Raw genomic sequence first — 26,987 nt, 5'->3', positions numbered from 1 at the left:
GGAATGACCAGAGCAGGACAAATCAGCCAGGTTAATTGAGAGGTTAGATTTGGTGCCCACCAAAACCAGACTGGTTGGGGGGGTGTTTGGATAGGGCTCAATAAAGAAACAATGGTTCTTGCCAGAAGTTCTGTCCCTGGAGAGAGTTGCCTGTACCCCTGCCCCTCTGGTTCTCACACTGAAGCTAGCCAATTTAGTTCCTCCCCATATGTCCCTGGTGCTTTTCAAACTGCTGCCTCTGCACTGGAGCCCTGGGGGGAGTTTGGTCCATCTATTCCCACTTTCTTTAGAGTTTTTATCATAAATGGCTGCTGGATTTTGTCAAATGCTTTTTCTGCATCTATTGATATGATCATGTGATTTTTATTTTTCATTTTGTTAATGTGGTGTATCACATTATTGATTTGCGGATGTTGAACTACCCTTGCATACCAGGAATGAATCCCACTTGATCACGGTGTATGATCTTTTTAATATATTGCTGAATTCTGTTCGCTAGTATTTTGTTGAGGATTTTTCCATCTATGTTCATTAGGGATATCGGCCTGTAGTTTTCTTTTTTTGTAATGTCTTTGTCTGATTTTGGGTTCAGGGTGATAGTGGCCTCATAAAAAGTGTTTGGGAGTCTTCCCTCCTTCTGGATTTTTTGGAATAGATTGAGGAAAATAGGTGATAATTCTTTTTTGAATGTTTTGTAGAATTCACCTGTAAAGCCATCTGGTCCAGGGCTTTTGTTTGTTGGGAGATTGTTGATTACTGATTCAATTTCCCTGGTGGTAATCAGTCTATTCAGGTTTTCTGTTTCTTCTTGAGTTAGCCTTGTAAGGTTGTTTGCTTCTAGAAAATTATCCATTTCTTCCAGATTGTCTAATTTGTTGGCATATAGCTGCTCAGAGTAATTTCTTAAATTTTTTTTGTATTTCTGTGATTTCTCCTCTTTCATTTCTGATTTTATTAATTTGGGTCCTCTCTCTTTTTTGATGAGTCTGGCTAAAGGTTTGTCGATTTAGTTTCTCTTCTCTAAAAACCAACTCTTGGATTCATTGATATTTTATGTTGTTTTTTTCTGGTCTCTCTTCATTTATTTCCAGTCTGATCTATATTATCTTCTTCCTTGTACTCCCTCTGGACTTATTTTGCTGTTCTTTTTCCATATCCCTTAAGTGTGAAGATAAACTGTTGATTAGTGATTTTTCTTGTTTCTTTAGGTAGGCCTGCATTGCTATGAATTTCCCTCTTAGGACTGCTTTTGCTGCATCCCATAGATTTTGGGTCGTCATGTCTTCATTTTCGTTTGTCTTATCTTTTGATTTCTTCCTTGATCTCATGGCTGACCCATTCATTATTTAGTAACGTTATTCAGTGGAGTGACTTTGTAAGAGAATATGTGCAGAGGCCCTTTAAGACTTGCAGTGCCTAGGTGTCCAGCAGCCCTCCATCTCACTCAGATGCAGTCCCTTATGGTTTTCACAGCCAGATATTACAGGAACTCCTCTTCATGGCACTGGAGCCTTGAGCTGGGGAACCCTGTGTGCAGCTGGGACCACTTGTTCCTTATGGGGAAACTTCACAGCCAAGACATCCCTCCCGATTCATAATCACCACTGTAGGTGCGGAACCTGCCCATTCCACATCTCTGCCCCTCCTGCCAGTCTCAATGTGGCTTCTTTTTTATATCCTGTTATAGGACTTCTGTTCAGCTAGTCTTCAGGTGGTTCTCAATGATGGCCCTATAATTTAGTTGTAATTTTGATGTAGTAATGGAAGCACGCACAGCATTCACCTACTCTGCCATCTTAACTGGAAGTACAGAACTTCTAATTCTTTGTTGAGAATTTTTAAAAAAATTTATTTGCCATTTAAAATAGCTTTTATAATGGCAGCTTTTAAAATCCTTCTGAGATAATCGAATATTTGATTTATCTTGGTGTTGATGTCAGTGACTATCTTTTCTAATTCAAACTGATTTTTCTTGGCTTTTTGTATTATGGGTGGCTTCCTATTGTATCCTGGACATTTTGTTTAGTGTATTAGGAAAATCTGGGTCCTTTTTGAAACTTCTACTTTAGCAGTTACCTTAACTTTACCATGCAGATTTTGGCCTACTTTTGTCAGCTGTGGTGCCAATGGACGTTTAGGTTTTAAAGCCTTTGTGGTGTTATTTTGGTCTGCTTGTTTTATCTGGTGCCATCTGGGCTCTCGCTGGTTTCTGCTTGTGCTAACTCAAAGGGTGGAATGGCTTTACCCAGGTCCATTGCTCAGTGTCTCTGAGTGGGTGATAAGTGTCAGGCCTGCAAGGATGAGGAGGCTTCTATGGCAGGTCCTTGTTTTGACAGGGTCACCCTCCCGCCCCCGCCTGTGGAGATGGTGAGGACTTCCTGGAATGAGCACTTGTTGTGGTAGGGCTTATCTTATCAATGTCTCCTGGCTGCCTCAGTGTCTCTGGGTGGGAAACACAGGGATGGAGAACCTTCCACTTAGGTGGTTATTAGTGGGGTTAGGGTCTTGATCAATTCTCTTTGCTGATACTACCAGGCTCACCTCTCTTCAGAGGGATTCCTGTTTGATCTGAGGGAGAAATGAGCCTGTCTGGACTGCCTTCTGTTGTTAATTTGGGGGGTCAGGAAATACCCAAGGTGGACTGTCTTCTTTTGCGTTGTTATTCCAGTCCTGGGATACCAAACCAGTTCTAAGATCTTTTGGAGTTCTCCTTTGGTTGCCTCTTGTATCATTTCCAGGATTTATAGTGGTACTTAGTTAGAATGAGCAGTGAAAATAAGTCTACATCTTGTCTGGACCAGAAGTCCAACCAACAGGATTCTACGGTACAAAATTCTGAAGAGACACAATATTTTAGAGTCAGTATTGGGTTCCAACAAGCTACATGTGACTTTGGTGATTTAGACACAGGACTTCGGCTATTTAAGCCACATGAGATATACTTAGAGCTCCCAGCTGAAGGCCCAGCACAGACGAGCCACTCAATTTGTGTTCAGTATGTTTCCCTAGTAATCATCTAGTTCAAACCAGTTATTTTAAACATAAGGCATCAGAGGCCTAGATAAATGCAGGAGCCTTTCTAATGTGCTGTGACACACATAAACCCAAGTAACATTTATTTTTCCAAAGCCCAAAAGCATACTGTCAATTCTTGATTATTTGGTTCCTTGCTTCTACATGGTAGTTGTGGTTCAGTTGGACAGGATTTGAAGATTGAAACAAAAGGTAACAATTTATATGTGAAAAGTGCCTCAAAATTTACAAAGTGCTTTTACAGTTACAATTTTCCTTATTTGGCACAATCACGGTGTTAGACTAACAGGACAGAGATTGTTCGTATTTTACAAATAAGGAAACTCAGTTGAGGGGCTGAGACTCACCCATAAGTGATTTCTCATTCAGGGTCTTCCCTTTATACTTTTCACATGTGAAACCGGATACTTACTGGATAAATTGAGGCTGTGGAAATAGTTGATTTTAGGGCGCCCAACTTTTCATGTCCTTGGGCTAATGCAGTGGGTTACCTTGCAATTACAGAGTGGATGGATTCCAAGTTCAGCTTTTGTTCCATTTATAGTAAAGTACCCTGAAAACTTGGGAGTTCAAATCACCCTTAGAGAGCTTGCTGGTAAAAATAAAATCTTCCTAGATAGATGAAATTATTCATCTGCTTAGGTCATCTCAGGGAAACGGGTGGAATCTTAGATTAGAAAAGAGGTTGCTGAATTCCAATAAAGGGAAATAGGGTATAATTCAGGAAGGTAAGATTATAATTTGATGTACAAGAAAGCTGTAGCCTGGGCAAACAATAGGGAGTTGGTTGAATAAATTATAGCTCACATAGTGAAATACTATGTGGCCATTAAAAATGATGAGATCGAGCTATATTTATTGAAACAAAAAGTTCAAAATTAAGCAAGACACTTAAATAGGAGTGTGATCCTATTTTTGTTCTGTACGCATGCATGTAGATTTATCTCTGCTGAGAGAAATTATGATGCCCCTCTTTTTTTGGATTCTTTATATTTTAAAAATATTCTATAATGAACAGATTTCTTGGTAAATTATAAAAGAGAGCCATAGCCTAATCCACTTGTTATGGCTGAATGTCTGTGTCCTCCCAAAATTCATGTTGAAATTCTAACCTCCCCAATATTATGGTAATAGGAGATGGGGCCTTTGAGGCATGATTAGGATTAGATGAGGTCATTAAGGTGGAATCCTCATGAGTGGGATTAGTGCCAGTTTAAGAGTCATAAGAGAGCATCTCTCCTCCCTGTAAGGTTACAGCAAAGAGATAGCTGTCTAGAAAGTGAGCTCTCACTAGACACTAAATCTTCCAGCATGAGCTTGGACTTCCCAGCATCCAGACTGTGAGAAATAAATGGTTGTTGTTTATAGCCACCCAAACTCTGCTATTTTGTTACAGTAGTCTGAATGGGCTAAGACAGAAATTGTATTGTAATGTAACCTGATGGTCTAAACATAATGCGTCAAGAGTAGGAAGGGGGCTGAATGGAGCTGAGGAAAAAAGAAGCCTAAGAATTAATCATTTTAATCAGCAGCAACAGGGATAAAAGGAGGAGGCTGACTGATCATTCTGATTTGCTTTTGTATGTGCCAGGCTCTTTACCAGGTAGTACTTCACATATTAGCTCAGTTAATCTGCATAACCACCATGTGGAAGAAAAGTACAATTATTACCCCCATTTTTCAGGTGAGTCCTCTGAGGCTCAGAGAAGGGAAGTGACTTGGCACAGCAAAGCTAGGACTAGAACCCATATCTCTCTCTGTTCTACCCACTGGAGGCCCTGGGCATGTGGTTCCCAGAGAGGGAGGCTCTGCTGTGGGGCAAGGAGATATCACTGGCCACTTTTGTGGAAACAAACCCCTGAGTTCACAGGGAGGAAACAACCCCTGAGTTCATGAAGCTCCATGTGTGAGGATTCTTCCTGGGGGTGGCGGGGTAGGGAAGAAGGAGCCCTGGATGGGAATAAACAGCCTGATTCTTGGACAGGTCTATCCCCCAGTGTGAATGAACAAACTGGTATCAGTCAGACAGTATGCTTTCATGAGTTAAGTTCGTGTCAGTCTTGTCCTCAGCTGATCAATGACAGCTAGACCCTGCACTCCATCGTGCTATCCAGAAGCAGGCATCCTGGCACCTGTCTTATTTTAACATCAACAGTGCATATTTTAACTTAGTTGCAGATTCTCTGTCTTTATACAGTGGTTTTTCCATTAAGGCTATGTCAGGACACCTTTTTTTGAAGGTATGCCTTGTTTCATTTGTAGCTATTATATAGCAACCTCACACACATAAAAGATTGCAAGTTTTTAATTTTAAACCAAAAAAAACACAACTGTATCGAGCAAACATCTTCAAATTGTAACACAACTGCAGGAGGGAACTAGTGAGAAATTTGGCACTAGACTAAACAAATGGCAGTGAATATCCTAATGGGGTCAAACACCCATATCTCAGTGGTATGACAGGTTCAAAATAATATACAACAGGAAGTTTAAAGTCAATCACACACACTGTTGTACCTTGGCAAGTTCAGATGAGCTTCTGTGACAGTGTCATTCTATAAACATGGGGCTAAAGAAAAGTTAGGTTCTCAAAGAACATATACAGCTTGGATTCTCATTTATACATCAGTTGCAGGATGTCCATGCAGGTATGTGGCTAACATGAACACATTACAGATAACACTACTTCTAAAGCTGCATAATTAATACATCCAAGAGAAAAGGCTAATTGCTTCACCATCATTTGGTTTGTATCTCTGGCTTGGCTTAACATGTCCTAAAGTCTGCATCTGCATGGCACTTATCTGGACAATATCAAAGTTAAAGGTCTATCACTAAAAGAGTTTTTTAATCTTGCATACATTCTCATCTGAATGCCCAAATGACCTGTGAGACCACATACTAAAGTTACAGTAAATACATACACATATACAAATACTCCTATTATAAGTTACATTCCAAAATGACTAAACTTGTTAGCTCTTTCCAAGCCTGAGGCACCATTAACTAGAATACAGAACATTCTCTATTTCAGAACTAGGATATGTGCTCTGCATTCCCACTGGCATTCACAAAATACAAAAATAACCCTGTCTGCAAACATGAGTTAGGTGAAGACATGGAGATACTTTATGTGAATTGGTGAGGCCAACTGCATGTGAGGTAGGATCAGAGACATGCATCTGAACAGTGATCACTTAGTGACTTTGTTGTATTCTCACCTGAGTGGTGATGGGTCCAATGTTTCAGCTACAAAGAGGCAAAGAAAAGGCCCAGCACTCACCTGTCTGAGGGACATATAAAGCGGGGAGAATATCATCTATCATCCTTGACCCTTTAAAAGGGAAAAAAAAAAAAAAAACAGGACCAAATACCCTAGCAGAGAAAAGTGTTTAAAAAGAAAATACACAACTCAGAGCATTTTAAAGAAATGAGTTGCTACCAGTGTAAAAGATTCTGTGTTTTTGAAGACACAGCCTTAAAAGAAAATACATCACCCACACTACTGCCTGAAAAAGAGAACCTTTTTTGGACATTACTGGAGCACATGCAAACTTAAATAACTGGAATGCTGGTCTTCCTGGTCTGGCATATACTCCTTTTTCTTAACTGGCCAGGTGTATTTCTGTGTTACTTTATCTTCTCTCCTGCCCTTCTCCCACCTTCCCTACAACTGGGATTCTGTGAGGGCTGGTGTAGTAGGGCTCTCTAAAGAAGAGCATAAAGCCTCGAAAATGGTTGAAAGGCAACAAAGCTTTAGAAGAGAAAGAGGCTTTTAGAACATCCCCAAAGCTTTAGAAAACGCCAAGAAACAGGACACGGGACTAACATGTTGGTTTCATACAGGCCAACTTCAGAACATGTTTTTGTTTAGCCCCAGAAAGACACAGGCCTAAATTAGACAGCAGCTTTCAAAGCACACTGGCCTTTTGTGAAGACAAGTCACAAATCACAGAGCATGTAACACACTTTTACTTGCAGTGACATATAAAGATGAGGTGGACTGCTGTGATTGGTGACAAAACCAATACTTCCTATTTAAAGGGAAGGCACAGAAGTTGGTCTCACAACCAGGGAATCAGAGAAGACATACTCTGTATGGCTTGAAATTATTATTATTATTATTTTGCTTTGGAAAAGCTTCTACGCTACCATGCAATGCTTTGAAAACAGAACTGCCCATAAAAGAACAACAAACTAAGAGTCCTTTACAACCCCAAACCTTTTCCCTTGTCCTTTGTCTATTTGATGTCACCTAACAGCAAGCCATTTTTTCACATTATCTATCTATCCATCTGTATAAAATAAGCCCATAGGAAAAACTTTAAGGCTTAATCCATGTCTATGTTTTGTTTGTTTTTAAATGTCTATATCAAAAGTCAAGTCTAGATTTGGCACTTAGAAGAAAGCAACCAGATTTGGTTGGAATCATATCTATCTGTATCATACATAGAATTCTGGGAGGGAAAGGCCTGGGAGTGAGGTAAAGATTTGGTACAGCAGATTATCACCAAACCATACACATGGGGAATGAAGAGAGGAATTGAGAACAACCTTCCTAAGTATAAACCGATCTGAAGTATAGTATACCTCTTGAGAGAACTATTTTTCTTAAAGGCAATTGACATTTCCCTATACAACTGTTTGAAAAAAAGGCCACTTGATAAAATGCTCTCATAGAAAGATTTCCCAGTGGTTTATCAAAGCTTAACAGTGTCAAGAAAAGGCGTTGTGTTTCATAAAAGCCAGTAAATAACAAAGATCTGATGTACCCTGTTTCCCCCAAAATAAGACTTAACCGGACAATCAGCTCTAATGCGTCTTTTGGAGCAAAAATTAATATAAGACCCGGTATTATATAATTATATTATATTATATTATATTAATTATATTATATTATATTATATTATATTATATTATATTATATTATATTATATTATATTATATTATGTTAGTCCTGGTCTTATCTTACAGTAAAATAAGACCGGGTCTTATATTAATTTTTACTCCAAAAGACCCATTAGAGCTGATTGTCTGACTAGGTCTTATTTTCAGGGAAACACAGTAATGATTAGACTTCTCTTTCTGGCTAAATTCAGGCCAAGTTGAAATATTTACCAACTTGGTTTGAAAAGCCCTCTTTAAAAGACTTGGATTAAGTGTTCAGGGAAAGATCTTACTTTCAGTGAAGTGTGAGGTGTGTCTCCAACAAAAGGTGCCCATCCATGTTGACAGGCAATAACTGACTTGGTAGGAATTGAACACAATCTCTAGGGTGACATTCCAAAGATATATGGCCAATACATGCATCATAGTCTTCATGTTCTTGCCCTGTTAATTCCAAATAGTGTTTCATGTTTTCTTTCATACTGCAAGCCCTATCCCTAAATTTCTTCTTTGAAAAGTCAGACTATTAGCTGTAACTTACCTTTGTTATTTAGGATTGTTTTATCTATTACCATGAGGAATCTGAATCTGTCATTCTATAAACTAATAATTAATTCTTTAAAAAGGTGTCCATGCAGAATCTCTCCTACCCTCATGCCTACAAGCACAGGCACAGAGCCTGCCTCATGCTTAGAAAAGATATGCAGTGATCCCAGGCCTGTGAAACTTGGGTAGGAAACAGGCAGGGGTCAGGTTAGTGGATGAGACAGTGGCAGGTGGTTAAATGCCCTCCTATTTAAGTGGGGCAGTCACATTAGAATGGAATTTCTACTCAGGGAACTGGAAGGGTAGGACAGTGGGGGAAGGAGTCACATTTCTTAAACAGTGTAGGTGCTATATGAGGGTATGAAATGAAAGCCATTAATAGATCATTTTTTTCTAGTATACCCAGCAAGTTTACTTAGGGAGTTTCCTCTCCATTATGAGGCTCCCGACTACAGATAGCTACTGGGTTTTTAGCAGTGCATAAATATTTGGATCTCACTGAACTTTTTTCCTCTCTCAGATTTTCAAATCCAACTGAAAAACAGGAAAGTGTTAATGGAATATGTTGGGAAATAAAATGGAAGAAAAAAAAAGACCAAGTAAATTAACCTCAGAGATCTTCAGGCTGAAATTGATTCCATGACCTTAATGCTCAACAAAATAAGATAGTCTTTTTAAATTTTTTGTTTTTGCTTTTGGTAATACCAGTGTGGCTCTCTACCATTTCTCAGTTTAGAACTATATTGAAAACATCTCTTTACTACTGATTACTTTTGTTTTACATCTAAGAAATAAAGTTTGGTACTATGTACTGCCTTACTTCAGTTCTGTAGAAATAAATATGAGACTTTTAAATCTTAAACTAACTTTTTACAGGATTTGCAAAATAACTATGTCTTGACATTTGCCTTTTTCCTTTCCCTGAAAAAAAAAACCTGAACACACTGTATTTGGAATATCATACTAGTTAATGGACTGTAAAATTCAGAATGAGGTATGGGAGAAGGCCCTTGTGTACAAGCAAGAATAGACTCACTTGTGACAGATGATCGGTCCTGTCATCCTCTTTGACATCTTCCTTCACAAAGCCAGGGTTAGATAGAGTATCCAGATCAAAATGATTTGCACAAATATTTTTTTCCAGAAATAAGAAGTCAAAGGATAACTGGAAACATCTGATGATTAGGGTTATATAAGTCAAGGACCAAATTGTGGAAAGAGGGGGGATCAGAGAAGACACAATAGAAAATCACCTCATTGCTTTAAAATGACAGGAACAAGGCAACTATCAAGAAAGCGTAAATTTAAAAAATGGTCCCTATTTATTAATTGAAAAGATTCAAATGAATTAGTTCTTCAAAAACACAGAATTAAAACAGCTACCAAGAAGTGATAAGTAAAAAAGTGACTTCCATTTACATATGAAAAAAAGACAACCAAAATGATTTATTGTTCTTCCTCTAAAGAGGAAGGTTGTTTTTGGGTCCATAGTTTAGCTATGGGTGAGAAATCAAGGCGCTATCCTGGCTCTTCTCTGCTACTTCTAACACTTAAAATAAAAGGCACCTCTTTCTTACAAAGAAAAGTAACTAATAAGATGAGCCTTTAGAAATGTCTGTGTTTACAACTCGATGTGGTAACAGAGATGGCTCTTTCAATAAGACAACTAATATTTGAGCTTAAACCAGACATAGACTATTCAGAATAGACATCTTGGGTGGGGACCTGGATTCTGTTGGGAATGGACGTTCTGAAAATGCTGACAATATATAATGCATGACCCAAACTGCCGGAGGTCTACCCTACCCCAGCTTGTGAAAGTGGGTAAACCCTGACTGAATACCCAACAGGAAAGTACATCAACTGCATCAGTCCCAAGGGGAAAATCTGGTATTTAAACAACAAGAAACATATCCCTTCCCCCAGGAGTATTTAGGCCTGCTATAAGAATGGACTTTCTTCAAAAGTGTACATTAGCACAAGGTGATGAACCGACCAGATTTTAAAAGTAATGCCAACTGTATCTAAAAATCTACAAACCTGATGTGATGTCTAGAGAAGTAAAACCACTGGCTTTCATAAAAAAGACCTAAGAAGAGGTTTGCTTCAGGAAAACTCAGATGAGCACACAGGCCATGTGTAAACTAGGGTCTAAAGCACTGAGATTTCCAACTGTCTCCTGAACTGATGTTGAGAATAATATTAATCAATGTTATTAATTCAAATCCTTCTAATTTGGAATTGATCATTTTAGAATGTAGTGGATTCAAATTTAACATGGACCATCTATGAAAAGGGAGTTGGCTAAGTGAGTATTATAAGACCTAGCTGGGGACAGCAAGTATAACTTAGGAAAACTACTTCCTTATATGTCTTAAACTACCCATGCACCCATGCTAACAGGTAAGGATAATTTTGATTTATTTCTCAGGCAAATGTTGGGGTCTCTATAGGCAATACCATTAGCTTACAGCTTATGACTAAACATACCTGAAAGTAAAATTTTAAACCATTCTACAATTCAGTTACCTGTTGCATACCATCCCTCCATCCCCTCAACAGGGTCTTAATTCTCTACTATGGCAGTATTCCCACTTAGTTCTCATGCTATAGCAGTGAGGGTGGAAAAGTAGGGAAGGTGGGTCATTAAGGAAAATAGAGTAATATAACCAGGCTAATATCTCAGCTGAAAGGTAACATTTCTAAAGTTAAATCCCATTCCAGAACAATAACATATTCTTTCCCTTGCCTACATTCTGGGCTGCTTGGCATGCATATACTGATCACTTGATCAATAGTAAAAGCCCTAAATGCCCTTCCAGACTCTTAAGTGGGAGGAGGGGTGCCCTGGCCTTACCCATTTAAACCAATTAGAAAATCAGTACAGCCTTCTTTGGGACAATGATCATTGTGGGTGATGCAGGTGTACCTAGAATGGAAGCAAATTGAGTAGCTCACTGTTGTTCAGAACTGCATGCCTCCTTGGTGCTAGCCTTTGAGATATCTGTGTTCCCCAAGATGTCCATTTCCCCATAGATGCCCATGGCTCCAGAGAAGTCCATGGCTCCAAATCTGCTGATGTCTCCAGAGGAGCCCATGGTCTCAGAGATGCCTGTGTTGCCAGAGATGCCTGTCTCTCCAGAGAGGCCTACATCCTCAGAAATGTTTATGGCCCTAAAGCTACCCATGATTCTACAAGAGTCATGGTGATGATCTGCACACTCGCTTTTTACTTTATCCGTTTGAGCTCGGAGGCCTCCTTCCCTGGACAGGGTGCCACTCTCCATCAAGTTACTGAGGTCTCCATCAATCCCCATAAAGCCGAGAGGATTGGTCAAAGGACTTCCCAGATGCTGAGACAATAAATTCCCTAATTGAGAGCAGGTACAGACTTCTTCTGTTGGCTCATCATGGGCTTTCAATTTCTGTCATGGGAGCAAGGAATGGGTGAAAAGAATTAAAAACAGGAGAAAAACTGGGCAAATATCACACTGACCTGCAGGGATCCTGCCTACTGTCACTTACAAGGTAGTAAATAACCCTTTGCCTGCTCCGTACCCCAAACATCTTTTTTTTCATTACTTGACAGAGTGATTAAAAGCCAGACCATTAAAGATCCTCAAGAGTGTTGCGTCTGTAACAGTCCTCTTTTCTCAAAAATGCTACTATTGGGAGCAGGGAGGGCAAGGGAGAGGCTCATTAATGTTTATTGAATACCTCTATGTGCTGGACACTTTACATATAATACTTCCTTTTATACTCATAAGGATCCTATTAATTAGGTATTAGTTGTATTTCACAGATGAGGAAACTGAGGCACAGAGAATTTAAATGAATCACCCAATTTCACACATTTAGGAAGTGGCAGAGCTGGGATTAGACCCTGCCTCTTCTTAATGCCAAAGTCTATACTCTGTCTACTACCCCGTACTACCTCCAATGGATATTTTCACTTTCAGGGATAATACAATAATTCACTGACACTTTACAACAGTGATTCGTCACTTTCTGGCAGTCATAGACTCCTTTAAAAATCTGAAAAAAATGATGGACTTTCCTCTAAAAAAAAACAACTACATGCATACACATGTGTGTACATGAGACAGCACATATAGTTTTTAGGTATAATTTAAGGGGCTTCACAGATGCTCCACAGGGCATCTGTGGACCCCTATGGATTCATGGACTCCAGTTAAGTGTTCCTGCCTTAGGAAATAAGCATATCATTTTTATTTTTCCAGAAATCACAAAATCAATCTCTCTCTCTCTCTGTCTCTCTCTCTCTGTCTCTCTCTGTGTCTCTGTCTCTGTCTCTGTCTCTGTCTCTCTCTCTCTCTCTGTCTCTCTCTCTCTCTCTCTCACACACACACACACACACACACACTGATAAGCCCTGGAGAGAAGAACTAAGTGGATAGGTGGTTGAAGGAGTCTCTTAAACTTTTCTTCATTTTGTATGTTTTTGTACTCTGCATTTAATAACTTTACATGTGGTTGTGCGAGGCAGCTTGCGGGGTCTCTAGTCCCACTCCCCACCCACGTAAGAACGCAGGACATGGTGAGACCAAAAAGGAACACCCACAGAGCCATAGGTAGGGGAGCCATACCACTATACTCTTGCTGGCGGCTGGGTTGGAGACACAGGAAGCAGGAGCCACAGAATCCGCAATCCACACTCCGCCACACTTCTCTGTCAACCAACCTCGCCTGCTAGCTGCAATCCACCATGCTAACTGCAATCTGCTCTTGCTAGCTCAGCCACCACCTTCTTGCTAGCCCTCATTTTCCTGCTAGCGTAGCCACGGCAGTTATATTAGTGGCCAATGGCTCACTGGTTACCCCTGATGGCCATCCAATCACAGTTGATGGCCATTTACTACCTGAGCCAGCACCTTTCCACGTGAGGCCGAGAGCCTGGAAACTGTACTCCTGGCTCTGTCCCCACACATGTGAACTGCCTTTTTAAAACATTGACAGAGTTATCTGGGTAATAATATTATGGGCCACTTTTGTTTCTCTTCTCTGTATTAAAAAAGAATGCTAATAATTGTTATGTATATATTTTAAAAGGAAGCCTTCCTTAATTTTTTTTTTTACTTTAAGATCGAAGAATGATCTGATTCTATCTAGAATGAACCTGATAATCTCTCAAGAAATAGGCAGGAATAAGTGAGAGGGCTGAGTCTAGCTAAAATAAGGGACCTACTCTGGGTACCTTGCTGCTAATAGCTAAAAGAGAAGGCAGGAGACCTTAGGAAAAAGTTTTCCTACTTCTCAGTTCTGCCTATGGCTTGGTCTTCTCAGGGCTGCTTGTTTCCCTTGTTTCCTATGATTTTTGTTTGTTTGTTTGTTCCCTATGATTTTTAAGTCATGCTTCAGTTCTCCAGTTTTCCTTCTTCTTCTTTCTGAAATGGAACCAAGTAACTGACTTTTGCCTCCTAAGAGGACATTCCCAAGTTTTGGGATCTGATGTAATAGCAGTACATTTATTTTCATAATAAAAGGATATTTGTTAACTTATAGGGAGAAGAAAAACTATGCCTTATCTAGCCTACAGTGGGTCACACCCAGTTCCTAAACAGCACACCCTTTCCAAGAATTCTTTTATAAGAGGTACTCCTCCCTTCTCCTTCAAACACACCCTGAAGGAACCCTGGATTCCAGAAGCAGCTCAGCATTGTCCATATTTTGAAACGAAATCCTTGTTGACTTGTTTAACTTATAATTAAAGAAACATGTCTGACTTTGGTTTTGCGCTGGTATTGTAAAGCAAAATCAACATGCATTGCATGACAACTCAATGAATAGTTTGCAATCTACATGGGAAGTAAATGAGAATTTTTATAAGGTTTTCCTAATTGAAAATATAACAATTTCCTTGTTCTTATCAGTACACCCAAGATGTTATACTTATTCTCTTGATGGATAACAAATGCCAGTATGACTTCCCTGTTGTTCCTTCTTGTTTCTCCTAATGATTACATCTAGATCAAAAAAGGGAACCAATCCACTTGTTTAACTAGCTGAGTATGATATTTACTACTTTCTATGTGGAGTAAGAAAAAATGTTGTGCCTCAGAGCTTTGTAGATACAGGACACCTGGAAGCCAGAAATTATAAAAAGCCAGCCAGGCAGCTTCTCACAAGTACCAATTCAACTCCAAGTGGGCTGGGCCTACCCACAACAGGCAAGAGGACCTCATTTTGAGACTTTTCTCCATACCTTTTCTAGTTTGTGCATATCTGCCTCCAGCATTGTTCTCTGCTTCTTAATTTCCAGGAGGCTCTCGAGCATACTCTGCTTGGGATGCAGCCCTTTGTCAAAGCGGTTATACATCCCACACCAGAACCTTGAATAAAAAAAAAATAAAAAAAATAGTGGGTTTATTTTAGCTGGAGGAATAGATTACTTGTTTTCCTTGTGTCAAGAAAATATTAGCCAGGTAGCTGGGCAGATCTCAAAAGTAAAGTAATTGTGATAACATTGAAAAGAATGGAAGAGTAAAGTTCCTAGCAGAAAGATCTCTGCTGAGACACTTGGGACTTGAGCAAATTTGACCTTCTTTTTAAAAATGAAATTAAACTTTTTATTTTGAAATAATTATACATTCACATGCAGTTTTAACAAATAGGGAGTGACATCAGCAAGATGACAAACTTGGAAGCTCTAGGCCCTTGTTCCCCATGGAAACACTAAATAAACAACAATGGATGGACCAAAGTAGCTTTGTGAGCACTCTAGAAGCCAGGTAAGAAGCTGCAGCAACCTAGTGAATGCCTAACCAAGAAAAACTGTACCGAAACTGGTAGAAAAATTCATACTGCTTTTGCTCGTCCTAGCCCCACCCCCTCCCCAGTACAGCATGGTGCAACTGGGAGGACTGTGCCCAATTCCCAATCCCAATTTCTGTATCAGGATGGAAGGCAAAGAGAAGTTGCTTGCAATGCTCTTGCCTGTCTATGGGCAGCCTGAAGGATTGATTTCTGTCTCACCTGCCTTGAAGCACTGACTGGAATGGTCAAAGAAGTGGCAGGTAAGAGGAGCAGAGGGTCTGCAGGCATAAGGTGCCTATGGGCAAGAGATTATGAACAGAGGAATACAAGAGAAACTTCCAAGGCTTCTATAAAACAGGGGTAAAACTCTTATGGTAACTAGTACATTTTTATCTCTTTATCATTTTTATTATTATTAATTTCAGATGTACAAAGCAATGTAATAGACATTTACACCCCTCACAAAGTGATAACCCCCAATCTACTACCCCTCTGACATTGTATATAGCTGTTACAATACCATTGATTATATTCCCTATACTGTACTTTACATCCCGTGGAAAGAAAAAAAAGAAAATATATATATATATATATATATAAATAATACATACATATATATACACACACATAATTACAGTTGACATTCTATATATATATTGAATTCTATGTATATATATATGTTTTACATATATATTTAACTATAGTGGACATTCAATATTATATATTTCAGCTTCAGGTGTATAGCGCGGTGGTCAGGCATCTACACAGTCTATCAAGTGATCCCCCTGATAAGTCCAGTACCCATCTGGCCCCCTATGTAATCTTCACAACATTACTGATTATATTCCCCATACTGTATTTCATATCTCCGTGACTATATTGTGTCTACTAATTTGTACTTTCTAATCCCTTCACCTTCTTCCCCATCCCCACCCACCTCCCATCTAGCAACCATCAGTTTTTTTCCTGTACCTCTGAGTCTATTTGTTTTGTTTGCTCATTTATTTAGAAGCAGCTGAGTATATGGGTAATGGGAATAAAAGCACATGCACAGGCCCGGGGAAGACACATGTCGACAAAAGGTTAGAGTGGACCCTGAGCCTTTAAACTTACTGATTAATGTAAGTCTTCCCCTAAATGGAGTCAAGTCCTCAAAGACTGGGAGATGTAGACAATTTACAAAAGCACAAATTTCAACATAAGATAATGAGGCATAAAGAGAAGCAAAGAAACACAGTCCATTCAAAGGAACAAAATAAATAACCAGAAAGTTACCCAAATAAGCCTCTGGCTTACTTGACAAAAAATTTAAGACAAGTGTTTTAAATATGCTCAGTGAGTTCAAAGAAAATGCAGACAGACTAATAAAATCAGAAAATTGATTTAGGAACAAAATGAGAATATAATCAATGAGATTGAAGTGATAAAAAAGAACCAAACAGGAATTGTAGAGTTTAAAAAAACAAAACAAAAATTGAAAAATTCACTAAACAGGTTCAAAACAAATTTAATCAGGCAGAAGAAAGAATCAGCACACTTGGAAATAGGTCATTTGAAATCATTGAGTCTGAGAAACAAAAAGAAAAAAAAGAATGAAAAGTGAACCGAGCCTAAGAGACTTATGGGACAACATGAAATGTACCAATATAAGCATCATGGTAGTCCAAGACAGAGGAGGGAGGGAAGGAGACAAAAGGGGGGGGGGGAGTTATTTGAAGAAATAATGGATGAACACTTACCAAAGTTGAAGATAGAAATGAATATTCATTTCTATCTTCAAATTTGGTGTTATACAGTATAAGAAGCTCAGCAATTTTCAAATAAGATAAATCCAAAGAGATCCACACTAAACACATTAAAATGAAACAATCAAAGACAGTAGTAGCAAGAGAAAAGTGATTAGTTATATATAAAAGAGCCACTAAAAGATTATCAGTAAATTTATCAGCAGTAACCTTGCAGGCAAGAACACAGGGGGGATGATATTTTTAAAGTGCTAAAAGAAAAATACTGTCAGCTGTGAATACCTTAGCCAGCAAAACTGTCCTTCTAAAATTAAGGAGAAATTAAGACAGTCCAAGATAAACAAAAGCTAAGAGACTAATTACCACTAGATCTGCCCTATGAAAAATGCTAAATGGACTTCTTTAAGTTGAAACAAAAGGACATTAGACAGTAACTAGAAGCTATACAAAAATATAAAGTTCTCTGGTAAAGTGAAAATATAGACAAATATAAAAACTTCTATTATTGTAATTTTGGTTCTTAGCTCCACATCTAATTATTTTATGATTTAATAGATAAAACCATAAATAATAACTATAAATCTATGTTAATGGGTACACAATACACAAAGGTAAAAATTTTAAGATCAATAACAAAGCACTGGGGGATAGAGCTGTAAAGGAGTACAGTTGTTATATGTGACTCTAGTTAAGATGTTCTATCACTTTGCCAAGACTGCCCAAAGAATGTACCACAGACTGGGTACCTTAAACAACAAAAATTTATTTTCTTATTGTCCAAGATAAAGGTGTTGGCAGGGTTAAATTCTTCAGAGTCCTCTCTCCTTGGCTTGAAGATAGCCATCTTCTCCCTCTTTCTTCACATAGTCTTTCCTGTGTGTGTGTGTCTGTATCCTAATCATCTCTTCTTACAAGGACACCAATCATAATGGATTAAGGACCATCTATATGACCTCCTTTACCTTAATTACTTCTTTAAAGATTCCATATCCAAATACAGTCACATTTGAGGGGTTATGACATCAACATATAAATTTTCGGGAGGACACAATAGAGCCCATAACATATGGTATCAGCTTAAAATAGATTGTTATACCTTTAGGATTTTTCATGTACTCCCCACGATAATCACAAAGAAAATATCTATCAAATGTACATACAAAATGAAATGAGAAGAGAATTAAAAGTATGACACCAAAAAGTCAACTAAACACAAAGACAGGTAATAATAGAGGAAATAAAGGACAAAAAGCTAAAAGACACACAAGAAACAAATGACAAAATGATGATAACTACTTCTCTATCAGTAATTACTTTAAATGGAAAATGAAACTCTCCAATCAAAAAGCATATATTGGCAAGTGGATTAAAAAAAAAAAAAAACAGTATCAAGAAGGTCCAAGATGGCAGATTAGTTAAATGCTATTCCTGCTGCCTCCCAGGATCACAAAAATTATAACTAAATTATAAAACAATCAACTTCTAGAATCATCTGAAGACTAGCTGAACAGAACCCTTATAACTAAGGATATAAAGAAGAGGCCACATCGAGACTGGTAGGAGGGGTGGAGACACAAAACGGGGTGACTTCAAACCCACATGTAGTGAATGGACACTGGGAAGGACCCCTCAATGGCAGAGGTCCTCCCAGAAAAGGGAGCGGTCCCAACCTCACACTGGGCTACCCAGCCCAGAGGTCCTACACCGGGAAGAGGAGTGCCCACAACATCTGCCACTGAAAACCAGCGAGAACTGTGTCTGTCCATCCTAGTGAGACAGAAGGAAGCTGGAAACCCTGATGTCCTGTTAAAGGGCACACACACAGACTCATTCTCTTGAAAACACCTGGGCTCCAGTGAAGGGGCGGAAACTTGAGAAGCACCAAAGAATATGGGGAAAGACTGATTTGTGTGGCTTCAGGTGAGGGCTGGAGAGACAGCTGCCATTGTTCCTGTGTGCAGCCTGCATCATGTATAGCCTATAGGAGGGTGCCTGCCAACTTTTGTATGTTAAACCCTTCCCCAAAAGGCCAAATCTGAGCTCACACTGGTCTGGTAAAATCCACGTGTGCGTACTGCCTTGGTGACGCCCTGGGTCCCCACTCCATATAGCTAGTGCTGCTCATATGGGGCACTCTCAGCTACTGAGGGACCGGACTTGCCTCACATGCTGTGGAAGCCCTTTATAGCAGCAGACAGCCAGTGGCAGCCTGGAAAACTTTTGATGAGGGACACTCAGCCACAACTTGTGCTGCAGGCTCTCTTGGGTAGCTCTCGGGGATTTATGGGCTTAAGGCAAGCAGTGATTAGATGTGGGGTTCTCATGGCATTTTGCTAAGTGGTCATGGGTCCGGTACTGATGCAAGAATCAAATCTGCATTAACTTTGTAAAAACAACAGCCCACACCCCGTGACTCCCTGAAACCCTGTCCTGCCCAGCTAGTGCAACATCGCCAGGGACACTCAACACTGGGTCAACCAGCGCGAACTATGCACCTAATGAGGCTCTCTCAACGACTGAGTCTTATGGGCAGCCGGCAGGTAGCAACAGGCCTAGGGGGGCCCTGGGCCTTTTGCTAAGTTGCCCCAGGCCCAATATTGGTGACATCTGGCCACGGCTCACAGCAAGGCTACCCCCATACGCCTCCTGGTCTAGCACAGGCAGCAATCAACCACATATAGCACTGTAGTTCCTACAGGTAGCCTCGGGCGGGTCACATGCAAAACTCAAATTTGCCTGCCAAGGAACCCCTCCCCAGAGACACTAAAAACACCACAGAGGCCAGCTTCAGAATACACAAGAGCACTATCCAGTCAGCTCCACAAGCGGCACACCCAAAGAGTGGTCTCAACAGGCAGAAAAGCCCATGGGGGTGAATCCCCCTCTGAGGGGTCAGCCCCCACACAGCACCTCATATACTGTGGGCATAGGGAAACCTCACAGCCAGTCAGCCTAGAAGTCACTCCCACCCACTGAGGCATCAAAAGCAATCAAGGTTGAACTACAACAGGAGACTACACACAACACTCAGAACAGACACTGGTGGAACATATTCATAGGTGATGAGGAAGACTGCGTCACTGGACCACACAGGATAAATACTATGTAAGACCAACTGGCAAAGACAGAGATATAGGAGATCTACCTAATACACAGAAGCAAACACAGAGAGACACGAAACAAACATGTCCCAAATAAAAGAATAGGAGAAACCTCAAGAAAAATAACTAAATGAAATGGAGGCAAGCAACCAACCAGAGACAGAGTTCAAAACAATGGTTATAAGGATGCTCAAGGAACTTAGTGAGAATTTCAACAGAGACAAAAAAAAAAACATAAAAGACCCAGTCAGAAATAAAGAATACAACAACTGAAATGAAGAACGCATTAGAAGGATTCAACAGCAGATTCAATGAAGCAGAGGATCGAATCAGCGATTTAGAAGACAAGGTAGCTAAAAACTCCCAATCGGAACAGCAACAAGAATTACAAAAATAAAGACAGTTTAAGGGACCGCTGGGACAACACCAGGCATATCAACAATCACATCATAGGGGTGTCAGAAGGAGAAGAGAGGGAGCAAGGGATTGAAAACCTATTTGAAGAAATAATGACTGCAAATGTCCCTAACCTGGTGAACGAATCAGACATGCAAGCCCAGGAAGTACACAGAGTCCAAACAAAACAAGATGAACCGAAACAGACCCACACCAAGAGACATCATAATTAAAATGCCAAAGGTTAAAGACAAAGAATTCTATTAGGTTGGTGCAAAAGTAATTGTGGTTGAAAAGGTTAAAATAATTGCAAAAACCGCAATTACTTTTGCACTGACCTAATAAATACAGCAAGAGAGATCCCATAAGACTGTCAGGCGATTTACAACAAAAACTATGCAGTCCAGAAGGCAGCGGCATGAAACAGTGAGAAAAACCAATGATACAACCAAGACTACACTACCCAGCAAGGCTATCATTTAAAATTATAGGAGAAATAGAAAGAGACGTCGTCAAAATGGCAGCGGGAGGTAATCCTCTGTAAAGCTCCCCTGGAATTTACAACTAATCGAACAACAATAACTCCACAAAGGACCCTGCACAGCAGACAGGCAAGACAAAGAGGACCACTACCGAATTCACCTAAAGGTGGGCGAATCGCGTGAAAAGGGAAGGAGGGAAGGGAGAAGTGTGGAGACTGAGAAGCAAAGGCGCAAGACACAGACCTAGTTCAGTGCACTGAGCTCGTTGCATCACAGAACTACCACAGCTGCGGGACAGGGAAGAACTCAGAATGCCAGCGCTCTGCTTATGGCCCACAGGGCTGAGGGGACAGCATATAACACGGCTGAACCCAACGCTCACGGGAGAGTCCTCGGAGAAAAGACAGGGAAGAAGGCTGAAAACGGTGGTTTAAGTCCTCACTGCCGAGCAGAGAACGGAAGCCTTGGGCACTGAGACTAGCCGACCCCTTCCTACCCTCACAGAGCTCGACCCACCCTCACCTGCCCGGTACTGGAGGCGGAATAGTTGCAGTGTCAGATCAGAGTCACGGAATATTTGCTATTCTGGGAACTGTGGACCCAGACACAGATTCGCGGCCCAGCTGGTTCCAGCAAGGGGGAGTGAGGGGTGGAAGCGGGACCGGCTGTGGTGGTGGTCGCGGCCATTGCTCTGGGCCACCTCTCACAACTCACACCACCCCTGGCCCCACCTATCTGGGCGGATCTCTGCAGGAGTAAACACAACTGCTAAAATATATGGTCTCTGAATCTGGTGCAGGAAGAGCTTTGGAACTTCAAAAGCTCTCCACATACCCACAAGGACACTGTGTCCTGTCACCTAGGCGAACTATTAACACGAGAGAAGCCCATCACCTAGGGAAAACCCCCATTGTGTGAGAAGCTGGAATAGTGCAGAGAAAACATAGCACTACCATGTGAGAGACAAAAAAAAGGATGCACAGAGAAAATAAAACATTCTACCAACAAGTACTGGAAAACAAAACAAAGACCTCTTCCTATCAACCTGTTGTAGAAGCCACTTCTCTAGATGTCTAGAAAAGAAATAGTAAACCAGTAATTGCCATGAATAACCAGGGCAACAAGACAACTCAGAAAGAAAGTGAAAAATCTCCAGAGAAGGCACTTAAAGATACAGAAATATGTGACTTAAATGACAGAGAATTCAAGATTGTAGTTCTGAAAAAACTCAACGAGATGCAAAAAAACACAGAAAGGCAGTTTAATGAACTCAGAAACACAATCAAATAACAACATGAGCATTTTACGAAACAGACTGCAATTTTAAAAAAGAACCAAATAGAATTTCTGGAGCTTAAGAACTCAATAGAAGATATGAACAATGAAATAACCAGCTTAGGTAGTACAGTGGACAAAATGGAGGAAAGAATCAGTGACATCAAAGATAGAAACCTGGAAATTACACAGATGGAAGAAGAAAGAGACTTGAGACTTAAAAGAAATGAAAGAACTCTACAAGAATTTTCTGACTCCATCAGAAAGAGCAATATAGGAATAATGGGCATACTAGAAGGAGAAGAAAGAGAGAAAGAAACAGAGAATACAGTCAAACAAACTGTTGATGGAAATTCGCAAACTTGTGGACAGAACTGGATCCTCGAATCCAAGAAGCAAATAGAACACCTAATTACCTCAATCCCAACAGGTCTTGTCCAAGGGACACTGTATTGAAGCTGTCTAAAATCAACGACAAACAAAGAATCCTCAAGACAGCCAGACAAAAGAACGCTAACCTACAAAGGAAAGCCCATTAGATTACCATCAGATTTTGTAGTAGAAAGTCTACAAGCCAGGAGGGAGTGGAACCAAATATTCAAACTATTGAAACAGCGAAATTATGAGCCAAGAATAATACATCCAGCAAAGATATCCTTCAGATATGAAGGAGGAATAAAGACTTTTCCAGACATACAGAGGCTGAGGGAATTTTCGAATACATGACCTGCACTACAAGAAATACTAAAGGAGACTATTCGTCCAAAATCAACAGGGACAGTGTGTGGCAACCAAAACATAAAAAGGGGGAGAGTAAAGGCCTGAACCGCAATATGGGAAAGGAGAGAGCAAGTGTGCTGAAGAAAATGGAACATTCTAAATATCAAACTTTGTTTTACATAAACTTAAGGGTAACCACTCAACAAAATACCAGAACTGAAATATATACTGTAATAAAAGAAGAAACAGAGGGAAACATCATAGAATACCACCACACAGAAATAATAGACAACAACAAAAAGGCAAAAAAAAAAAACCAATAGAGACACAGCCTTACCAGAAAACCAAAGATAGAATGACAGGAAATCCTCACATATCAATAATCACCCTAAATGTAAATGGACTGAAATCACCAATAAAAAGGCACAGAGTAGCACATTGCATCAAAAAACTAAACCCAACCATATGCTGTCTCCAAGAGACATATCTCAGCTACAACGACAAACATAGACACAAAGTGAAAGGGTAGAAATTGACACTACAAGCAAATGGTACCGAGAGAAAATCAGGTGTAGCCATAATGATACCAGATTAAACAGACTTCATGGTGAAAAAGATAACTAGAGACAAAGATGGACATTTCATAATGGTGAAGGGGACTATACAACAAGAAGACATAATAGTCATCAACATTTATGCCACCAATCAGGGAGCACCGAAATATACCAAGCAACTACTAACAGAACTAAAGGGAGAAATTTACCAAAACACAATTATACTAGGGGACTTAAATACATCGTTGACAGCTATGGATAGATCATCCAAACAGAAAATAAATAATGAAATAGCAGCCCTAAATGACACATTAGATGAAATGGACATAATTGACATTTATAGAGCACTTCATCCTAAAACATCAGACTATACATTCTTTTCTAGTGTACACGGATCATTCTCAAGGATAGACCATATATTGGGACATAAAATCAGCCTCAGCAAATTTAAGAAGATTGAAAACATAACAAGCATATACTCTGATCACAAGACTTTGAAATTGTATATCAGCTGCAAAAAGAAAGCAGGAAAAAACACAAATACATGGAGATTAAACAATATACTTTTAATGAACGACTGGGTCAAAGAAGTAATTAGAGGAGAGATCAAAAGATACATAGAAACAAATGACAATGAAAATACATACTACTAAAATTTTTGGGATAGAGCGAAAGCAGTTTTAAGAGGGAAACTTACATTATTACAGGCGTATCTCAAGAAACAAGAAAAATACCAAATAAATAACCTCATGTAACATCTTAAAGAACTAGAAAGAGAAGAACAAGGGAAACCAAAGGTCAGCAGAATAAAGGAAATCACAAAAATCAGAGCAGAACTAAATGAAATAGAGAACAAAAAGACAATAGAAAAAATTAATGTGACAAAGAGCTGGTTCTTTGAGAAGATTAACAAAATTGACAAACCCTTGGCTAAAGTCACTAAGATGAAAAGAGAGATGACACTAATCAACAAAATCAGAAATGAAAAAGGGGAAGTTATCACAGATACCACAGAAATACAAAGGATCATCCAAGAATATTACGAAGGACTATAGCCACCAAATTCAATAACCTACAAGAAATGGACAAGTTCTTAGAAACATATAGCCTTCGTACTCTGAAGCATGAAGAACTGCAAAATCTAAACTGTCTGATCACCAGTTATGAAATTTAATCCGTCATCCAAAACCTTCCCAAAAGCAAAAGTCCTGGACAAGTTGGCTTCACTAGTGAATTCTACCAAACCTTCAAAGAGGATCTAATACCAATCCTGCTCAAACTCTTCCAAAAAATTGAAGAAGAGACAGTACTCCCTAACTCATTTTATGAGGCCAACATTACCCTGATACCAAAACCTGGTAAGGACAACACAAAAAATGAAAACTACAGAGCAATATCTCTGATTAATACAGATGCAAAAATCCTAAACAAAATTCTAGCAAATCGAATACAACAATGCATTAGAAAGATTATTCATCATGACCAAGTTCATCCCCGGGGCACAAGAATGGTCCAACATCCACAAATCCATCAATGTAATACATCGCATAAACACAATAATGGACAAAAATCATATGATTATATCAATTGATGCAGAAAAAGCATTTGACAAGATACAACATCTATTTATGATTAAAACACTTAATAAAATAGGTATTGAAGAAAACTAACTTAACATAATAGAGGCCACATATGACAAACCCTCAGCTAATCTCAAAATTAATGGTGAAAATCTGAATCCCTTTGCTCTACGTTCAGAAACATGACAGGGCTGTCCCCTATCACCTCTGCTTTTCAACACAGTATTGGAAGTCCTTGCCACAGCAATCAGGCAAGAGAAAGAAATAAAAGGCATCCAAATCGGGAATGAAGAAGTTAAATTGTCACTCTTTGCAGATGACATGATGCTATATATAGAAAACCCTAAAGACTCCATCAAAAAGCTATTAGAAACAATCAACAAATACAGTCAAGTTGCTGGCTACAAAATCAACGCACAAAAGTCCATTGCATTCCTATATACTAACAATGAAATCTCAGAAAAAGAAATACAAAAAACAATTCCTTTTGCAATTTCAGCAAAAAGAATAAAATACCTAGGAATAAACTTAACCAAGGATGTGAAGGACCTATATGCTGAAAACTATAAGACATTTTTGAAAGAAATTGAAGAAGACACAAAGAAATGGAAAGACATTCCGTGCTCATGGATTGGAAGCATCAACATAGTTAAAATGGCCAAATTATGCAAAGCAATATACAGATTTAACGCAATCCCCATCAAAATCCCAATGGCATTTTTTAAAGAAATAGAATAAAAAATCATCCGATTTGTTTGGAACCACAAAAGACCCCGAATAGCCAAAGAAATCTTAAGAAAAAAAGAACAATACTGGAGGTATCACACTTCCTGACTTTGGCTTGTACTACAGGCCTACAATAATCAAAACAGCATGGTATTGGCAGAAAAACAGACACATAGACCAATGGAACAGAATTGAGAACCCAGAAATAAAACCACGTAAATATGGACAGATAATTTTTGACAAAGTAGCTAAAAACATACAATGGAGGAAAAACAGCCTCTTCAATAAATGGTGCTGGGAGAACTGGATAGCCACGCGCAAAAGAATGAAACTGGACTGCTATCTGTCACCATGTACCAAAATTAATTCAAAATGGATCAAAGACTTAAGCATAAGACCTGACACAATAAACTGCATAGAAGAAAACATATAAATTTATGGACCTTAGGTTCAAAGAGCATTTTATGAATTTGACTCCAAAGGCAATGGAAGTAAAAGCTAAAATAAATGAACGGGACTATATGAAACTTAAAAGCTTCTGCACAGCAAAAGAAACCGTCGACAAAATAAGGAGGCAACCAACTGAATGGGAGAAGTTTTTTGCAAACAGTGCCTCCGATGAGGGGCCAATATCCAAAATATACAAGGTACTCATGAAACTCAACAAAAAAACCAACAACGCAATTGAAAAATGGGCAGACGACCCGAGGAGACATTTCTCCAAAGAGGACATACAAATGGCAAATAGATATATGAAAAAATGCTCAACATCACTAATCATCAGAGAAATGCAAATCAAAACCACAATGAGATATCACCTCACCCCAGTCAGAATGGCTATCATCAACAAGACAAATAGTAACAAGTGTTGGAGAGGCTGTGGAGAAAAAGGAACCCTCATACACTGTTGGTGGGAATGCAGACTGGTGCAGCCGTTATGGAAGGCAGTGTGGAGGTTCCTCAAAAATTACTAATAGAATTACCATATGACCCAGCAATCCCTCTCCTGGGTATCTCCCCAAAAAATCTGAAGACAGTTATACATAGAGACACGTGAGCTCCAATGTTCATTGCAGCTTCGTTTACGGTGGCCAAGACATGGAAACAACCAAAATGTCCTTCGATAGATGAATGGATAAAGAAGTTGTGGTACATATACACAGTGGAA

General features: G+C 39.4%; 1 protein-coding gene across 3 annotated transcripts in view; it reads right to left on the bottom strand.

The window, feature by feature from the left end:
• Nucleotides 1-4,926: 4,926 nt before the first annotated feature.
• The window catches only part of MTMR8 (myotubularin related protein 8), a 115,109-nt gene continuing 93,048 nt past the window's right edge, over nt 4,927-26,987 (bottom strand). For all 3 annotated transcript variants that reach the window (XM_088795212.1, XM_019718865.3, XM_088795213.1), the window contains 2 exons: nt 14,690-14,816; nt 4,927-11,891 (listed from right to left, as the gene is read on the bottom strand). In XM_088795212.1, the coding sequence (XP_088651338.1) occupies nt 11,421-11,891; nt 14,690-14,816 (598 nt within the window). In that variant the 3' untranslated portion in view covers nt 4,927-11,420. The remainder of the gene's footprint in view (nt 11,892-14,689; nt 14,817-26,987) is intronic.

Source organism: Rhinolophus sinicus, chromosome 18 (genome assembly GCF_057876585.1).
Source record: "Rhinolophus sinicus isolate RSI-liver-muscle chromosome 18, RSI-T2T, whole genome shotgun sequence".
NCBI classification, from domain to species: domain Eukaryota; kingdom Metazoa; phylum Chordata; class Mammalia; order Chiroptera; family Rhinolophidae; genus Rhinolophus; species Rhinolophus sinicus.
The sequence above is the reverse complement of the archived record's forward strand: the minus strand, read 5'-3'. Positions and strand labels throughout refer to the sequence as shown.